This window comes from Chelonoidis abingdonii, chromosome 4 (genome assembly GCF_003597395.2).
Source record: "Chelonoidis abingdonii isolate Lonesome George chromosome 4, CheloAbing_2.0, whole genome shotgun sequence".
Classification (NCBI taxonomy): Eukaryota; Metazoa; Chordata; order Testudines; family Testudinidae; genus Chelonoidis; species Chelonoidis abingdonii.
The window spans coordinates 70,200,448-70,218,064 of NC_133772.1; the positions used below are offsets into that span (position 1 = coordinate 70,200,448).

Sequence of the window (17,617 nt, forward strand, 5' to 3'; positions counted from 1 at the left end):
GTGGATGGGGACATGGCGGGGGCAGGCTAGGGCACGGCTCCCTGGGTGAACACCCTAATGAAATGTGCTGCGCACTCCTATGATCTCACTACTCCAGTGGCAGGGTATCGACATCTCATTACCCCAGTGGCGGGCACAAATCCTTTTTGCACACTTAGATTCTAGCATTTTTAATAAATTATTGTCATGAAAGAACATAACAGAGGCTGTTCTGGAGGATTTGGCCAACCAAAAAAGAATGTCGATGTTCAGTAAAACCTCTGAGGAACAAATTAGGGAGCCTTGCATATTAAGAGATCTATTGAGGTATCTCCAAACACAAGGCATGAGTTGTTTCTCTGCCTTTACTAGGATGCCAGCTGTGCTACACAGCTGATGTTTGTTGGTGGTTATATATGATAGATTTTACTATGTAATAATATACCTTTAAATATACATTTATTTGATCATTATTGGGCTAAATCCTGAAGTCCATATTCAGCATTTATTCAGTCCTTATTCAAGCCAAACTCCCACTGATCTCAAAGGGAGTTTTGCATGAACAAGAACTGCAGGATTTGTCCCATCATTATTATACATACTTCAAAGGTGCCTTTTCCCATGTGGGCGTCAATACATCTATGCTCTAATATTTTTCCCACCTGTAGAGCCTTCCACCCAAGAATTTGAAAGCATGTTACAAACATGAACTAATTAATTCCCATAATACCTCAGTAACCTAGGTTAGTTTGATTTTTTCCATTTTACAGATTGAGAAGCTGAGTCAAAGAGCATTAAGGTGACTTGCTCAAGGACAATCAGCAAATTAGTGTTAGGGACTAGGAAGAGAATTCAGATCTGCTGGCTTCCAGTGATGTGCTTTAAGCACTAGACCAGGGGTCAGCAACCTTTCAGCAGTGCTGTGCCGAGTCTTCATTTATTCACTATAATTTATGGTTTCACGTGCCAGTAATACATTTTAACCTTTTTAGAAAGTCTCTTTCTATAAGTCTATAATATATAACTAAACTATTGTTGTATGGAAAGTAAATAAGATTTTTAAAATGTTTGAGAAGCTTCATTTAAAATTAAATTAAAATGCAGATCCCTCCAGACTGCTGGCCAGGACCCGGGCAGTGTGAGTGCCACTGAAAATAAGCTCGCGTGCTGCCTTTGGCATGTATGTCATAGGTTGCCTACCCCTGCACTAGACCATGCTTTCTTTCCTGTACACAGCACATAGACATTCTGTGCTCAGTATTACTGTTGTGTTAACAGATAGAGTGAATACGTAATATTTCTCCTTCCCAGTGCCTGGCAGTTTCTATGGAACTCAGTGGCATGAGATACACCCTCAATACTGGACCAAGTACCAGGTGTGGGAGTGGCTACAGCATTTCCTGGATACCAACCAACTAGATGCCAACTGCATACCTTTCCAGGACTTTGACATTGATGGCGAACATCTGTGCAGCATGACTTCGCACGAGTTCACCCACTCAGCTGGGACAGCCGGCCAACTTCTTTACAGCAACCTTCAGCACCTAAAATGGAATGGTAAATATACACTAGTGCATGGACAGGACAGGACTGCAACCACAATTTTGTGAATTCTGAGTTGATCTAAGGCCACTTATGTTCCTCAACCTTGCAGTGACTGAAGCTCTGCTCGTGACGGGTTTAAGAGTTTCCCAGGAGTGCAACCTCATTTCTGCAGAGCTCCTAAGAGACACAGGACTGAAACTTCTGGTTATCCCCCATTTTGCTAAGGTCTTACCTGGTCCACAAGACATTATTCAATTTAGCAATATTGGGAAAAGACATGAAAACAGATGGGATGTTTTATCAGTAAAGACAAAGGTTTTTCTTTATTAAAAGGTAGCTCACATTCTTATATGGCAGAAAGGAGCTCTGTAACCCAGTGATGTTTAGGAGATTCATAGGTGTGCAGAAGTGTAGAACTCCCTTCCATGCTTTTGAGGCCTCGTGTTGCAAGAAGACAACTCATTCTGTTGAATGACTGAAATAGATGTATGCTGGGTAGTTGTAGCTGTGTCAGTCCCAAGATATTAGAGAGGGTGAAATAATATCTTTCACTGGACCAACTTCCATTGGTGAGAGAGAGATACATCAACTCAAAGTGGCACCAGTCCCTTCTAGAACAACAGATGCAAAACTTGTAGACATATCTCCACTGTACAATGATCAACACCACCACAACACACCTTTCAAGATCCATGGATCCTACACATTGCATATTACAACGTGGTGTACTTTATCTAGTGCACTAAATGCCCCAATAACAACTGTGTGGGTGAAACAAGACAATCACTACACTCTTGAATGAAATCAGACAGGAAAATGATAAAAGACAAAAACATCCTATCACCTGTGGGTGGACACTTCACAAAACACTCACTCTATATCTGACCTATGAGTCCTCATCCACAAAGGAAACCTGCACAACACTTTCAAAAGATGAGCTTGGGAGCTTAACTTCATAATTCTGCTAGACACTAAAAATCATGAACTGAACAGAGAAACTGGATTTATAGTTTATTACAACAATCTGTAACCCACTAACCCCTCTTTTTGTCCTGTGACTTCTGGGGTGTTAACAGGCCACTCTACCTTGACTGGTCCCTTAGAATACATGCTAACTACTTATGCCAAACAATCTGTTCCACCTTGTATTTAGCTGTGATGCTCAGAGTACCTTTCCCAGAGCTGAAGAAGACCTCTGTATGCCTCAAAAGCTTTTCTCTCTCACCAACAGAAGTTGGCCCAATAAAACAGATTACCTGACCCACCGTCTCTGAAACAGACGTAGTAAGGTAAAAATGACAGACTCTTCCTTCCTTCTATCCATTGACCTGACACTTCCCATTTCTAGCCATATCATAGTAATTTAGCAGATTCACACTAAGAAGTTAAATGAGGAGTTCACAGGGTGTGGGCAGAGGGTGTGTGTGTGTGTGTGTGATCTCATGTCTTTTCAAAATAAGCCCTTTGGTATTGATCCCTGCTTGAAGCCCTATCTCTCCTGTGTGTGCTGTGTGCATAATTACACATCCCCTCTCCCATGCAATCTCTTGCAGGTCAGTGTGGCAGTGAAATGTACCCATCACATAATGTCATTGTAAAAACAGAACAAACAGGTGAGTAATAGCAATTGTTATAGTGTGCCAGGTAACTTGACTTTACCTGGATGTCAGTGATAAAGGAAAATAGCTGCTCATATAAAGTTCATAGTGGATGTTTTAGCAACAACTTAACTTAAATACCAAAACAAGTCTGTTTTCCAGAGAAGAGGTCATTAAATAATGGAGATGAAATTAAAACTGAGGTTTCTAAAATGTCGGTAAATTCTCTTTACTGAATCTCTGAGGTCTCACATCATACCAGAAACACTAGATTGCATAGGGTTACTTGAGTTAGGAGACCTCTAAAATGTCACCTGACCAGTATCTTCATCACCTTCCTCCAAACACAGTTTGCACAATTTGTAGTGGCTCATAACTTCGTCCCTGGGGCTTGGTTTCATTGTTAAAAAGAACTACAATAGAACAACACAAAATCAAGCTCAAGTCTTCTCCTCAACTTTGGCCATTTTGAGGGTTCCTTTCCAAGAATGGCTCAGTTCACGCTCCAGATCTTCTCTCTATATAGCCACTCTCAAATCCCTTATATGTGGGTGTGTTAATGAGCCACTGCCATACCCACATGCTATTTCCCAGAAGAATCAACATCAGCTTACAGCATGAAGTGTTTCAGACAAACACTGACAGCCTATTTCATTCATCTAGTCTGTTTCCTTTTCCCTGTGACATAGAATATGGCTAAGCTCAGATCAAGGCAGGAATTTAGGATTTTTGGTATATGTTCCCTTTGGTCAGAGCTGGGTCAGATAGAACAGTGAGACACAGACAGAGGAAGAATAGCAGGTAACAATCCTGTGTATAGCTGCAGGTTGGCTTTCTGCTGCAGGGGAGTTACCTGTATTTGAGTTGGAGAAAGGAAAGGTCTTCTACATGAGAAAGATAAAATCTCTTAGGAGGAATCCCCAATATCTTTGTGGATCTTGGCCTGATTAAGTCTTAATCCACCCCTCAGTAGAGATACACAAGGCCAGCACAAAGTATTCATCTAAAGACTGTGCCACTATTAAAGCCTTGCGTATTCACTTTTTTTTTTATGGTGGTCATTTCCCCACTATTAAAAACTATTGCTGGACTGGGGCCAGTGCAGTGGGGCTGTGGTGATGCTCTGCTCATTGCCACATGAAAAGCCCAGGTTAAATTACCCAGGCACAGTCAGTATGTCCACGAGCTGGCAGGGGCTGGGCATGCTGCTTTCTTGAGGATGGGAGACCTTGATATGGCTACACACCAGCTCCTTGTGATGAGATAGAAATGAAGTTGGTGGGTTCAGAAGGGAATCCTATCTGGTCCTACTAACTTAAGGAAAGTTGCCTCAGTCTGGATGCTAGCACAGCTGTAAGTGTGAGGCCAAATAATCCCCCCAAGCTTTAGCTGGGTAAGGTTTATTTTCAGAGACATCGGGGTGGATCAGATGTCCAAACAAGAAAAGGGTGTGCACTACTATAAGAACATGGGCTTGGGATGCCCCAACTTGTAGCTATAAGTTCTAATTCCCATGTCATAAATGTTAATGCAGCCAAACAAGATGATTTAGCTAGTGACTCATTTTCAGTTTCCAATTGCATTAACTTGAAAAAATAAATCAATCCCAAATTTGAGTCTTATGCTTCATTGCCTTTGACTTGGAAAGAGAAAGAAAGACAAGCTTAACATCTCTGTCCTGAAGAGTTGTAATGCAAAAAGCATCATGATTTCACCAGCTGCTGACAAGAAAATCAAATGTGTGAAGATTATGAGTCTGCTATTATAACATTCCATTGAATTTTCCTTGTATTTATGAAGCACTATGAGTCTAAGGGTGGCTTTAAAAATCTTCCATATTCATGTGTTATGCATTTTGTGCCCAATAAGATGTCCTTTAGGTTAAGGATATATGTAAATTTAGCACCAGGCCCTGAGTATGATCCTCAATAGAAATTCTGCATTGGTATCTAATAATACAAAATGGGACCCACATAGAAGGTTGACCTTTCAGTTATATCATGTTTTTTTTTTTATGAATTGATGTCACCTAACTAAAGGGAGCCTTGGCCTCAGTAAGGGCTTCTGGGTACCACCATAACACAAACAAAGAATAAACCTTAATTTCTTCAATTCTACTAGAATGCTGAATTGTTGAGGATACAATCATTTCCATAGCAACAAAGCATAATGTCACACACTTCACTGCTGGGTCAGGCAGGAAGAAGAGCTGGTCTCCCATTGGAACACACATAATTGAAATATTACCTGAGAGAGTATTAGAAACATACAGACCAAGACAAAGTATTTTTTAAAAATTAATGTTCTGTATTAACAAATTTGCCATAGTGTACAAACAGCATGGGTGAACCTAGTAGTCTATGATGTAGCAACTTGCATGTTTTTTTCCCCCATGGTCTTTTATTTGTCACTTTTCTCTTACTCCTACTGGTTCAGTGACTCATTGTTACTCACTTCACTGCTGGATAGTATTCTTTTACTGATATAGACTTTCCTTTTGGTCCCTATCTTCAGATCCGTCCTTAATGGCCTCCTGGAAAGAAGAGAATTATTTGTATGACAGTGGTTATGGTAGCACAGTAGGTAACTAACATTACAATGCTTCAGGCATTTATGAAGTGTTTTATTGTGGTAAAAGGATGTTAATATTAAACTTTTTCTTTTTAATCCCCAGAGTTATTGGACAGTAAAACTTTCTGTCGTGCACAGATTTCCACGACTACTACCAGTCACCAGCCTCTTGGTAAGACGCTCTTAATTCTATTGCTGATCATTTTTGTCACACATCCTAGAATTACTGCTATATAAAAGTCTTCTGTTGCAGGTCTGAGTGTAGATATCCAATAGTTTTAAACTAAGCAATATTGATGTTGATATTAGCTGTTTTAGCGATCCTAACTAAATAGTTATTTAAAAGGTGCTTTGCTCTCCTCTCTTTGTCAAGAAAAAAAGAACATCAAATAAACAGTAACCTCAGGGTGACTCCCCATATCTTTTCAAGTGACTGACTCAAGGTGGAAGAGACAGTGTTAGAAAGATAAGATGTCCCTATCCTGTCATAACCTGTTGTGTGGTGTGGCTGTGCACAACTAAAGGACTGCCTCATCCCGTCTCAGAAGTGCACTTCAGTGGTGAGCAAAGTGATTCATATACAGGTATCAATGGCCAAATATGGTGTTACATCAGCACAGAGTGGCCATAGGCAGGCATAAGTCTCCTCTGCTGAACTGCAACAGAGCAGTGGGTGTTCCCAGACATACTTCCCAGGCAGCTTTCCCACAGCTTCAGTGGATCACCTACTCCAGCCCTATGGTGCCTCTGCATGTCATGTCCACAGCATGCCATTTTACCCCTTTGATGGCCTCTTTGCACCTCCTGAGTAGTATAAAGAAGATGTAATAGGAATATAATCTGCCTTTTTGTAGGCAAGTGAGATAGTGGGTGAGTGACAGGTGCATGGGGAGTAGAGAGTGGTAAAAGCATCAGGGAGTGGTAGTGGGTTGACACATGAAAATGCGGCAAGCATGATTTAGAGGATGGTGACTTAGTGGCAGCTGTGGGCAGGAAGTGAGGAAAGGGGAGAGAGAGAAGTGATGGGAAGAGAAGAAAAGAAGAGAGATTGGAGAATTGGTAGAAGAAGGGAAAGAAGAGAGAGAAGGAAGGAGAAAGATTAGAAGAAAAAGTTGATATTGACAAGAAGCAAGGACTCTTAAGGGAACATGGCAAAGGAGGGGAAAAAACATAAGGAAAGAAAAGGGGGAAAAGAGAAGTAATCTAAAGAGAAACAAATACTGAAAAAGAATCAAAGGTAAAAATAATATCAGGGTGAGAGAGAGAGAGAGAGAGAGAGAGAGAAAAGAAAGGTGAAAGAATGAGATATGGGAAGAGATGGAAAGAAGAAATGCAGTGTGACTACACTCCTCCCACTGCCTACGCAGCTCCCCACTGAGACTCATGCTGGGTACTGTCCAGTTCATTTGCCCACTGGGCCCTCATCCTTAAACCGACCTGAAACAATTAAAAGGCAGATTACAATAACAGTATGTGCATGTGCATGCTCAGGGTGGCCCTCACCTAGAAGCACAGCAAGGCTCGCCAAGGTGACGTGCGCTTTAAACAAATGCATTGAGCAATAAATGTAAAAAGCCCCCACCAAACCCAATTGCTTTTTCTCTTGCCAACGCCCATTCTCATAAAATGGCTGCCAGCTCTTCAGAGCTTTCTGACAGTGCTGGGAATCAGCAGGATTCTTGGCTTGGTATGTGTATATGCTGACTTGTTGAGCCTAGAGCTAGGGTGGCACGCCAAGGGCACAGCCTGTTGTAAAAACTAAATTTGTATATCCCATAAAGAAGTAGCTCATTCCTGAATCATATGCAAATAATATGAAATCTTTTGTCACAAGTTTTGCAAGGCAGCTTTGCTGAAACTGCATCATAATTCTTTTCATCTGTCAAGCCCCAGCCTTCATATGTTGCGTGCTCAGAACAGGACTCTGTGAAAGTGTAAAGGCAGAATGGGAGGCTGTTTACACAGGTGTAATAAAGAATAAATCACTAAGTAGAAGGCAATTGACTTTCATTGAATAAATTACCAGCTAAGTCGAATATACAAAGCTATTTTAAGCTAAATAGGGGATTCTAAAATCAGGTGTTTTTTTTAATAATTGTATTTTTAGGTAAAACTACTTACAAATTAAGGACCTGACCCTGCAGTCCTTAATCAAGACAAAAGTCTCACTGACTTTTGATATACAGTTGAGTGACATCCATGGGAGCTTAACATGGATAAAGTCAGCAAAATCAATTTAATTTCACAAGCTCAGTGACTTCCATCAGTGGCTGGTGCTCTCTGAAAGTGGGCTGGCAAGTAAACAGTGGGCTCTCTGAAAGTGGGCAGGATATATAAACATGAGCCCAGAGCTGTGGGTCAAGACCACACTATATTAGACTTAAAACAGGGTAGACCTGGACTGTCCTCTCTGCCCTGAGCAAAGCAGAGCAAAACCTTGTGTGAAACATTTTTTTCACACACACAAAAACGCAAAATTTGGCTTAATCGAAACCATTCACAAATTTAGACCAATTCTGGCAAATCGTTTTGGTCAGAATGTGTTTTTCCAGAAATGTCAGAAAGAGTTCATTTCAGCATTCATGAAATGAAACATTTTGACTTTTTGTTTTTGGAATTTCCCGCAGTTTTATTTTTAAAATAATTTAAAATTTATTAAAAACACTAAACATTGAAAGTCATTTTTTTAACATTTTGGTAAACCAAAAATATCACAACACTTTCATCCAGGCTGACCTGAAATTATTATTTATTTTTTTTCAATTTTTCAGGCCTGCACCTAGGCCTAATATTCAGTTTTCTGGACAACCCTACTTCTGAGTTCATATTTTCAATTGGTTGTAGTGTACAGTATGTCTGTAAATATTTTTGCACCTATTTTTTTAGACACAATTATTGCAGATGCATGTGCTAATCAGGCAAGATTTTATGCAAATATATATTTACATTAAGTCATTTGCACATGCAAATCCCTACGTTCCATGCAAAATTATGGTAATTGTGAATACTTAGCCATGGAAAAAACATGCATGAGTCTTAAGCATTTACTTTATGGAATTCAGGCACTAAATATCTCGCAGAGCAAGCACAAGGGGGACTTAGAATTGTTTCATAGACCTTGTGAAAGTTCTCAGCCTGATTAAAAGAAACCTTTGGTGTTAATGTCAGTAATAGATTCAGATTTTGTAAATTTCCAAGAAGGTGACTATCAAACACAGAAATATCATCTTCTAGTTAGGTGATAAGAAATGAATAAATACAACTTCTTTATTCTTTATTTTTTCTGAGGAATGGCTTGAGCTAGAAATCTGGTGCCTTTGAAGAGTGTTTACAGACAAAAATGTTGCACTGATGAGAAGTAGCATGTTCTTGTGGCTTATAGTTGTAAAATAAAATATATGTGCCCAGCTGTCAAAAATTCCTAACAACACCAGCTTGAGTTCTGGGACTACTCGGCTTTCATTTATTTACTTAAGAACAATGCCTTGTCAGATAATTCTCCATTTAGGCAGGTGAGTGTACATTACATTAGTACCATTACATACAATTCACATTAGATCATCTATAGAACAACCAAAAAAAAAAAAATGCCCCCAAAGTTACATGCTACAGCAAAGTCTGGGCCACAATGGGAGGATTCAGAATAGCTTTTATATATATATGATCCTCTTATTTTCACTCTGACATACACAGTGCAAGGGACATGGGGTGAGGTATTTGTTATCTAATCAACATGTCCAGAGTCAACTGTATACCTCTGTATTTGTCTTTTATTCATCAATGATCTCTTTGTGAAGTGTAGCCTGGCTGATTAAAATATAACCCGAAAGCAAAAAATAACCCCTGGATTACTCATTTAGTTTTTGAAAGACGATTTTCTTTTAAACAGGCAATTATTCATTGTTGTGATTTTTATTTTTTAATCTGCTAGTCAACATAAAACCTTTAGCCAAGTTTATAAGAACAGTTTCATTTTCATCCTTTGCAGAGTCTTCAGTTGAGAAAAAAACACAAGATCATCCCCCAAAATCCCACACCAAGAAGCACAGTAAGTTAACTACTTATGGCAACCCTGGTGGCTTGATTAATGGCCCAGAGACAGTACAAGCTTAGGTTCAAGTTTGGGGAGAAAAAGGAAGCAACAGAAAGAAAGAGCCCAGTTTCAAAGCAAATGGGTCAAATGGAGTTATGCTGATTTACACCAGCTAAGGATCTGACCAGCGGAGAAGTTCCAAATAATGCTCTAATCAATAAGGACCTTTCGGAAACCCAGAATTAGATGAACGTTTACTGTGTCCTCCTTTAAGACATGATTGCTCGGTTGAAAAGAAGTTAGGAGATGTCTTGGACCCCAGAACTATCTCCTCTCTCAGAAATTCAATCCTTGCAATCCTCTTGGCTCATCCCTCCACGACAGAAGAATTCATTATCCACATCCATTATGGAGATTTAAGGTTACACCCTGGGTGTGCAAATATTTCCATCCATTTTGGCAAATGGGTCATGAACATATCCTCCTTACTAGTCTTTAGTAGGGGAGAATGCCACAGCTTTCTGGGCAAATCATTCCAAGTGATTTTCCTTCCTGAATGGGTGTAAGTGCCAAAAGTCATGGTGTAGAAGTATAAAGCAACAGAGCAGTGGTCTGAGGTATGTGGCTTTAACAGGGTACACACTTGATAGGATTAATACAAAGTGCAGAGCTTTGTAATATGAAACAAAGACTGACTTAGATGCCATTCTTCTGTTTTCCATCCAACTTTCTGAGGGTGAGTTGGTGCGGTATTTTGCTGCAGCTTTACAGAGATATGCAGATCTTTGGGGAACTATTTGAAGATAACCTCAATTTGAGAAATGTCAAGATTACTGCTTTATGCAGTGTAGTTGTAGCTGTGTTGGTCCCAGAATATGAGAGAGACAAGGTGGGTTAGGTACAATCTTTTTTTGGACCAACTTCTGTTGGTGAGAGAGACAAGCTTTCTACCTTGAATGGTTCCTTAGACTATGTGCTAAACAATGCTAAACAATCTGTCCCATCTTGCATTTAGCTGTGGCCCTTGGAGTATCTTTCCCAGACCAGAAGAAGAGCTCTGTGTGGCTCGAAAGCTTGCCTCTCTCACTAACAGAAGTTGGTCAATAAAAGATATTACCTCACCCACCTTGTCTTTTAGATTACTGCTTTACACATCTCAGACAACATACATGGAAGTCTGGAGGCATAGTCAGAATGTGGTTTCTATGCAGACAAGTCATTTTCTGTGAGCAACCTACCATACCAAAATAAAACAAAAACAAAAAGTACCCTAGAGAAAGTCTTTCTGTTTCTTCCATCTTCTTTCAGATCCTCGTGGAACTCACCTCTGGGAATTTATCAGAGATATTCTCCTGAATTCAGAGAAGAACCCAGGATTAATAAAGTGGGAAGACCGGTCTGAAGGTGTCTTCAGGTTCTTAAAATCTGAGGCAGTGGCTCAGCTCTGGGGAAAGAAGAAAAACAATAGCAGCATGACTTATGAGAAACTCAGCCGGGCCATGAGGTAGCATGAGTTGAGAAAACATTAATCTTGGAATAATTAAAGAGATATTGCATCAATTTGGAATCTTGTTAATTTTAAAAAAATGAATTAAAAGTAATTTAATTGGTTACGTCTGCCATCTGAGTTCAATTATTGATTTTGAGGGGGTTATAATTACATTTTCTTATTTTTAAGTGTTTTTGTCTCCCCTTGTTGCTGTGTGAACAAGCCACACAAACTGGTAAAACTAACTGTTATAGAAGGTTAAACACAAAAGGTAAAACTCACCCCTCTGCAAAGGAACCAGCTCAAGACCTTGTCATTACTAAACTAAAAAGATTTAAATTGGGCCTAAGCAATGGATAAGCAGTATTGCCAACCTGAACATAATGAGATTGGCTTAAAAATCATGGGATCCTTCTGATGTTCACATTTTCAAGCTTTTCTCTGCACCCAGTAGGGCTAGAAACTTCTTTTTTGTTTTAAATGAAAGCTGAGATTCTTTCCTGATCACAGGATTCCAGAAACTGGCACTTTTACAGAAACATCAAATATCATGAAACTTGTGATCCAATTACAAGAGTTGGCAACACTGAATAAGCTATGAGCTGGTATTTCTGAAAAGTGGCATAATCCACTCAAGGTGCAGGCAAATGTATAAACTAAAATAAAAGTAAAATAAAAAAGAGATAAGATGTTTTCTCTAATCTCTTTCATTCACAATAACCTTAGATATTACTTGTAATAAAAGTAGTTAAAACATGTTCAATTACAAGTATGATTTCTTAGTTGACAGTGTCCCTTAAAAACTATTCTCAACTCTAATGCCTAGTATCAAATCTATTTCTTTTTTTCCCCTTTTAACAGATACTATTATAAAAGAGAAATACTGGAGCGTGTGGATGGTCGGAGATTAGTCTATAAATTTGGAAAGAATGCCCGTGGCTGGAGAGAAAATGAGAATTGAAGATGTCAGCAAAAACAGCAGCAAAATCTTCTGGATGTAAATATTTCAAAGACTGTTCTCTTCTATTTATGTACCAAAATGGGAGGAACCCCCCTCTACTTCTAAAGGAAGAAGGAACATTATCATTGGTGTCAAATTATGTTAGTTGAAGTATGTCCTGTATGGGGGAAAAATGTACACAGTTTTCTGTGATATATGGTAACATATGATTGTGATTAATTTTGACATCTTGTGAAGTTTTTTTTATATAGTGCAGGAGTAATGTGATTTATGACGATGCTGTGAGTCATGCAAGTAAAGGTGGGAATCATGGGGCATTATGTATTTTTATGAGTAAAAGAATTTAAAATAAGGCAGCCTGCTTTCTGCACATGAGAAAAAAAATGAGTTCCAATGTTGCTTATCTTTGTAAGAGGACTCAAGGGCAATTGTTCAGTTCAGATCATATTATTTCAACTATGGATACCTGTGGAGTATGAAGTAACATACGACTGCATGCATGAGGCTTAAAAGCATCTGCTTCAAGTAGCTATCCCACAACAGTTACACATGCTGGAGCATGTTAGTAAAATTAGGAAGTGAACTTTGAGTGGATAAAACAGTAGGCCTCTCTGAGCCATGCAGTTGTTTTAATAGATTCCTAGGCCAGAAAGGACCTCCTGTATAACACAGGCCATAAAACTTCCCCAAAATAATTCTTAGAGCACATCTTCTAGAGAAACATCCAATCTTGATTTAAAAACTGTCAGTGACAGAGAATCCACCACAACCCTTGGTAAATTGTTCCAATGGTTAATTACACTCACTGTTGAAAATGTACATCTTGTTTCCAATCTGAATTTGTCTAGCTTCAATTTCCAGCCATTGGACTGTGTTATACTTTTCCTTTCAAGATGGCCCATTGTTAAGTGTTTGTTCCTTGTAGAGATACTTATAGAAGCAAATGTTCCATAATCACCTGGGTTGTAGTTTTGTTGCCCAATAACGTGTTCCATCTCTCCTACCAATTTCTGAGTATCTTAACATTCTTCTGGCCTCCCTTTGCTTCAGTTACTTCAGATGCTGGGTTCGTCCTCAGTTAGTTTATATCAGTAACTGTAGTTAACTGCGGGGAAAGCATTGTGTGACTATGAGCATTTCTTTGGAGAACTTGTAATAGCTCTTTTATTGGTTAGGACTTGATCCTGCAAGGTGCTAAAGTACTTCGTGCCAGGTGCTGAATGCCCTCTATCTTCATTAACTCCAGTGAGCATGCAGCATGTCCCATGATAAGGGCCCTAGATTTCTTTCCTGCTTTGAGGTGGACTACTAGGCTGACACAGCCTCAAGGATCAAAAGCCATAAAAAAGACATCTCACAGGCAAACATCTTTAAACTAACCAACTGTTCAAATTCCCTCTGGGACCAAATGCTTCAAAGGTTACTGTATCCACGTAGAAAAAGAGAAAAATGTTTTCCAGTGGTGGTTTAATACATTTGAGAGCATATGGGAGAAACTGGAGAGGGATTAGACAAGCATTGAGGGTTGGCTGGTGGGAATAGTGCAAGGCAGAAAAGCTAACTCGGTGGTGAGTAAGTGTAGGGAGGGAGTTCCAATTTCTTCAAATGAAGGCCTGCTGCTCTCTCTGGCAGGTAAAAGTTCATCTGAGAAGAAGCTTCCAGAACACGGCCAAGGAATGCAAAGCACCATTGCACTTATTCTATGATTTCACCCAGTACTTCCCAAACACTGCTAGCAAGGGAGCATCTACTTTTTTGTAATCTCTGCCACTTCTTCCTGTAATTCTCAGTTGGATGAAAAACTCTCTCTACACACTGTAACAATTAGAAATGACCTCATACCAATCGTATTCAGACTGGGGAAGTTCAGGGCTGGGTCTGTAGTTTAGGCCCTTCTCTCGTGGCAATCATGCCATACAGGGAGTGTGCATGCATGTCTAGCTCTCATTGGCTCTTGGTTAAAATCTCTTCCTCAACACGTCAAACATTTCAGAATGCAAGGAACTAAAAAAAAAAATGGAGGCAGCCCTGTATCATGTTATTGGGAAACACAAGGGATGCTGAAGCTCAGGATTTTGTAAAAGGGTGAGGTTAGGATCCAATTTGAGATGACGATGGAGGAATTAAGAAACTGAGGTAGATTCCAATTAACATTTTTTTAGGGATGAGGATATTGCAAAAAGAAGGATCAATGATGAGAGTCATACAAAGCGTGCAGAGGCTGTACAAAAAGCCAAACCAAACCAAAAACCAGTGAGAAAAGAATATCACAGCCTTGTTAATGTAGAAGCAAGAACTCTTGGGAAAATAGCAGGAAAATTATAAAGGTTACATCTATCAGGGCAATATCTGTCTCCCTAGGCATCCATTGGGTCCAAATCCAAACATGTTTGAAACCCAACAGAGTTGAGCCTGAGGTACTAGTTCTGCCAGTTTCTAGTTTGAAGGGAAGAAGACTGTAAAGGAATATAGAGCTGAAATCCAAAGTTAAGGGAGGATGAGTAGAAAAGGCATGAAAATGTGCTTACCAACACCCTACAGAAAACACAAGAGCTCACGTTGTTACTTATATGCACAGGGTACATCCAACCATTACACCACCTACTGCACAGTGCATGCCAGAGCTGTCACCATCAATTATCTGTACATGGCAATTTTTACTTTTCATTAGTTGGGTGGAGAGAAGTTCATCTTATTTACAAAATTGGGTCACAAAACTTCAAAGCAATTTTTTTCTAAACATATACTTTTTTCTGACTGGCTATTTCTCCTTGCATTGTTTGTTTTTGCTCAGTTCATTCATTTCCTCTTTGTTTTTTAGCTTGATTGGTTGCATTCCATCCTCTTTATCATCACATGTGGTCTGAATAGCTATAGATATTAGGCTATCAAATCAGAATGATACCTTTGGTGTATAAAATGCATGTCCCAGAAATCTTTAATGTTACTTTCAGCCAACTACTTCATGCTTTGTCCTCCATGTATCCAATGCAATCTTTAGACAAGAGACACTTTGGGTGAAAACCTGACCACATTGAAGTCAATGGTATAATTACCATTGACTTTGACAGGGGTCAGGATTTCATTCATTTTGGAGGCATAAAGAAGTGGTAGGTGAGGTGTTGGTAGCAGTATAATTGTTGTTCTCTGTCTCAGGTTAACATAGATTTCATGGCAACCGAATGTAATAATATCCTGGAGTAATGCTGCTTTGCACCAGACCTCAAGGGAAACAACGAGATTGCTATATACATTTGTCACCCCTTCCATGGCACTGAATTTATTATTTAGCAGCAGCTAAATCTATCTGGGGAGTCTTTAGGGTGCTATACAGCAAAGCACATGAACTATTAAAATAAAACAAATGTTTTAAAAAGCTGACCTTCTCTTGGAAGTGTATTGTATAAAATTTAGGGAGCAATTTCTCCTGAGATGCAATCTAGTCCTCCACTGGAATATTTACCAATAGGTGAGAATCCTGCAAGCAAATATTTTCCACTGTTAAACTTTTGAGAGCGGACACTTGTCATTTGACTTTATAACTGCACAGATTTAGAAAGGAAGCCATCTGACATTTGCGGTTTTACAAGTGTCAGCCTTTGCCTAAAACAGACAAAGTGGATTACTTAAGACTGATTCTTCTCACGTACAAATGCAACCAGGGAAAGGTGAACCATTTTAATCAGTTGTAACCAAAGCGAGATAATGAAGATATGAATGTTTATATAAATTGCTATTTAAAGAAAAAGCATTTCTGAGATTGCTCTTTTATTTTGTATTGCAAAGAGCTGAGCAGTCACTTTTTTAAAAGATGTATATTTTAGGTTAGCAGCAGCAGAACTGCTAACACCATATGTATAGATTTTTATTTTATCATAATTTTTCATCTGTACAAAATTCTATAGGAAAAAGTAATTATACTATATTTATATAGTTGCATGCCAATCAGTAACGTCAAAAGTGGTGTTAACATCAACAATCACTCTTAGGATATATTTGCTGTAGATAAGTAGAGCAAGTTTCTTAAAGAAACATCCTGAGAGCTGTATGTATGTTGGTGAAATATATAGACATGAAAATGCTTGGTTAAATTTTCATCTCTCTCTCTGCATCAAACTGCATAATCTCCGCTTCCCTTTTACCCCATCTTCAGTGTTTAAATATGGAAAAACATATGTTATCAGATATTTTGGTGTTTTTATTCATATCTCAGATTAAAATATATATAGCATAGAAGTGCCACACAGTTCTAAACATTTTCTATGTTTAATAGATGTTATCAAATAAAGCTGAAACAAGTTTGCAGATGCATGTTTATTTCAGTGCTTTTTACACTCTGAGAATAAGTAAAAATAATATGACATGTCTGACGAAGTGGGTATTCACCCATGAAAGCTTATGCTAAAATACATTTGTTAGTCTATAAGGTGCCACAGGACTCTTCGTCACTTTTTACAGTCCAGACTAACACGGCTATCCCCTGATACTTAAAAATAATATGAAATTTCCCACCAACAGTGAAAGAAGTGACATACTTGGCATCTGAAATTTACAAAGATGATGGCTCTATCTACAATAGTGCATTCTTTATTAAATCATAAGTCCATATCCCATACTAACCTGTGGAGCACTTGCAGCTGATCTGAGGAAAATAGTTGTTTACATTAGACTACTTCTTCTTGTGTGCTGCTAAACTTCACTCAGGCCCAATTCAGCACAAATCTTAAGCACATGGTTAACTTTATGTGTCAGCAGGATTTTGAAAAATGCTTAACTGCTTGGCTGAATAAGGATGAGATTACTCATAAGCATGTCCTTAACATTAAACATACTACTTTGCTGAATCACAACAGCTAAAACATATTAAATGGTTTCCTCTATTATTTTTCCATTTAATAACTGTGATTGCTGCAAGAATATGTAGAACTTGTATCTCAAGCAGGAAAAGCAGTTTCCTACCACATTAGTGATGTGATGATTGATCCACAGCCAATACAGCACCTCTTGTGCTCATTTGCACTTCTCAGTTCCTAAATGATTCTTGTGGATCTTCCATATCATTTCTTTTCAGAGGCTCGTTGAAATTAAAACCTATTTGCCCTTGAAAAATCAACCCATCTATCACAGTAAGTTCATGTCTGCAGTTCCAATGTCTCTTATAATTGGACAGCAACTGCTTATTTCTTCAGAGGCTTCTTTAAGGATTCCTAATGATTCATCTTTCTCCGTTACTTTTCTTATTTGTTGCAGTTTCCTGTTAGCTATGAGGATAGAATTCACAATCAGATCTATATAGGCTTGCATCTTTGTCTCTAAAGTCTCCTCTGGTTTTGTGAGAGCCACTGTCCTGGGAAAGAGCATCTGCAGTGAACATGAATTTACCAGGTGTGTAGGTCACAACCAAATCATACTTTTGCAACTTTATCATCATTCTTTGCATC

At 38.9% G+C, this 17,617-nt stretch overlaps 1 protein-coding gene across 1 annotated transcript in view; it reads left to right on the forward strand.

The window, feature by feature from the left end:
• EHF (ETS homologous factor) overlaps positions 1-16,475 on the forward strand; it is a 43,006-nt gene extending 26,531 nt beyond the window's left edge. The window contains exons 3-9 of the mRNA XM_032770681.2: positions 1,291-1,536; positions 3,078-3,137; positions 5,637-5,705; positions 5,797-5,865; positions 9,682-9,741; positions 11,035-11,230; positions 12,077-16,475. Coding sequence (XP_032626572.1) covers positions 1,291-1,536; positions 3,078-3,137; positions 5,637-5,705; positions 5,797-5,865; positions 9,682-9,741; positions 11,035-11,230; positions 12,077-12,176 — 800 coding nt within the window. The 3' untranslated portion in view covers positions 12,177-16,475. The remainder of the gene's footprint in view (positions 1-1,290; positions 1,537-3,077; positions 3,138-5,636; positions 5,706-5,796; positions 5,866-9,681; positions 9,742-11,034; positions 11,231-12,076) is intronic.
• Positions 16,476-17,617: the final 1,142 nt, after the last annotated feature.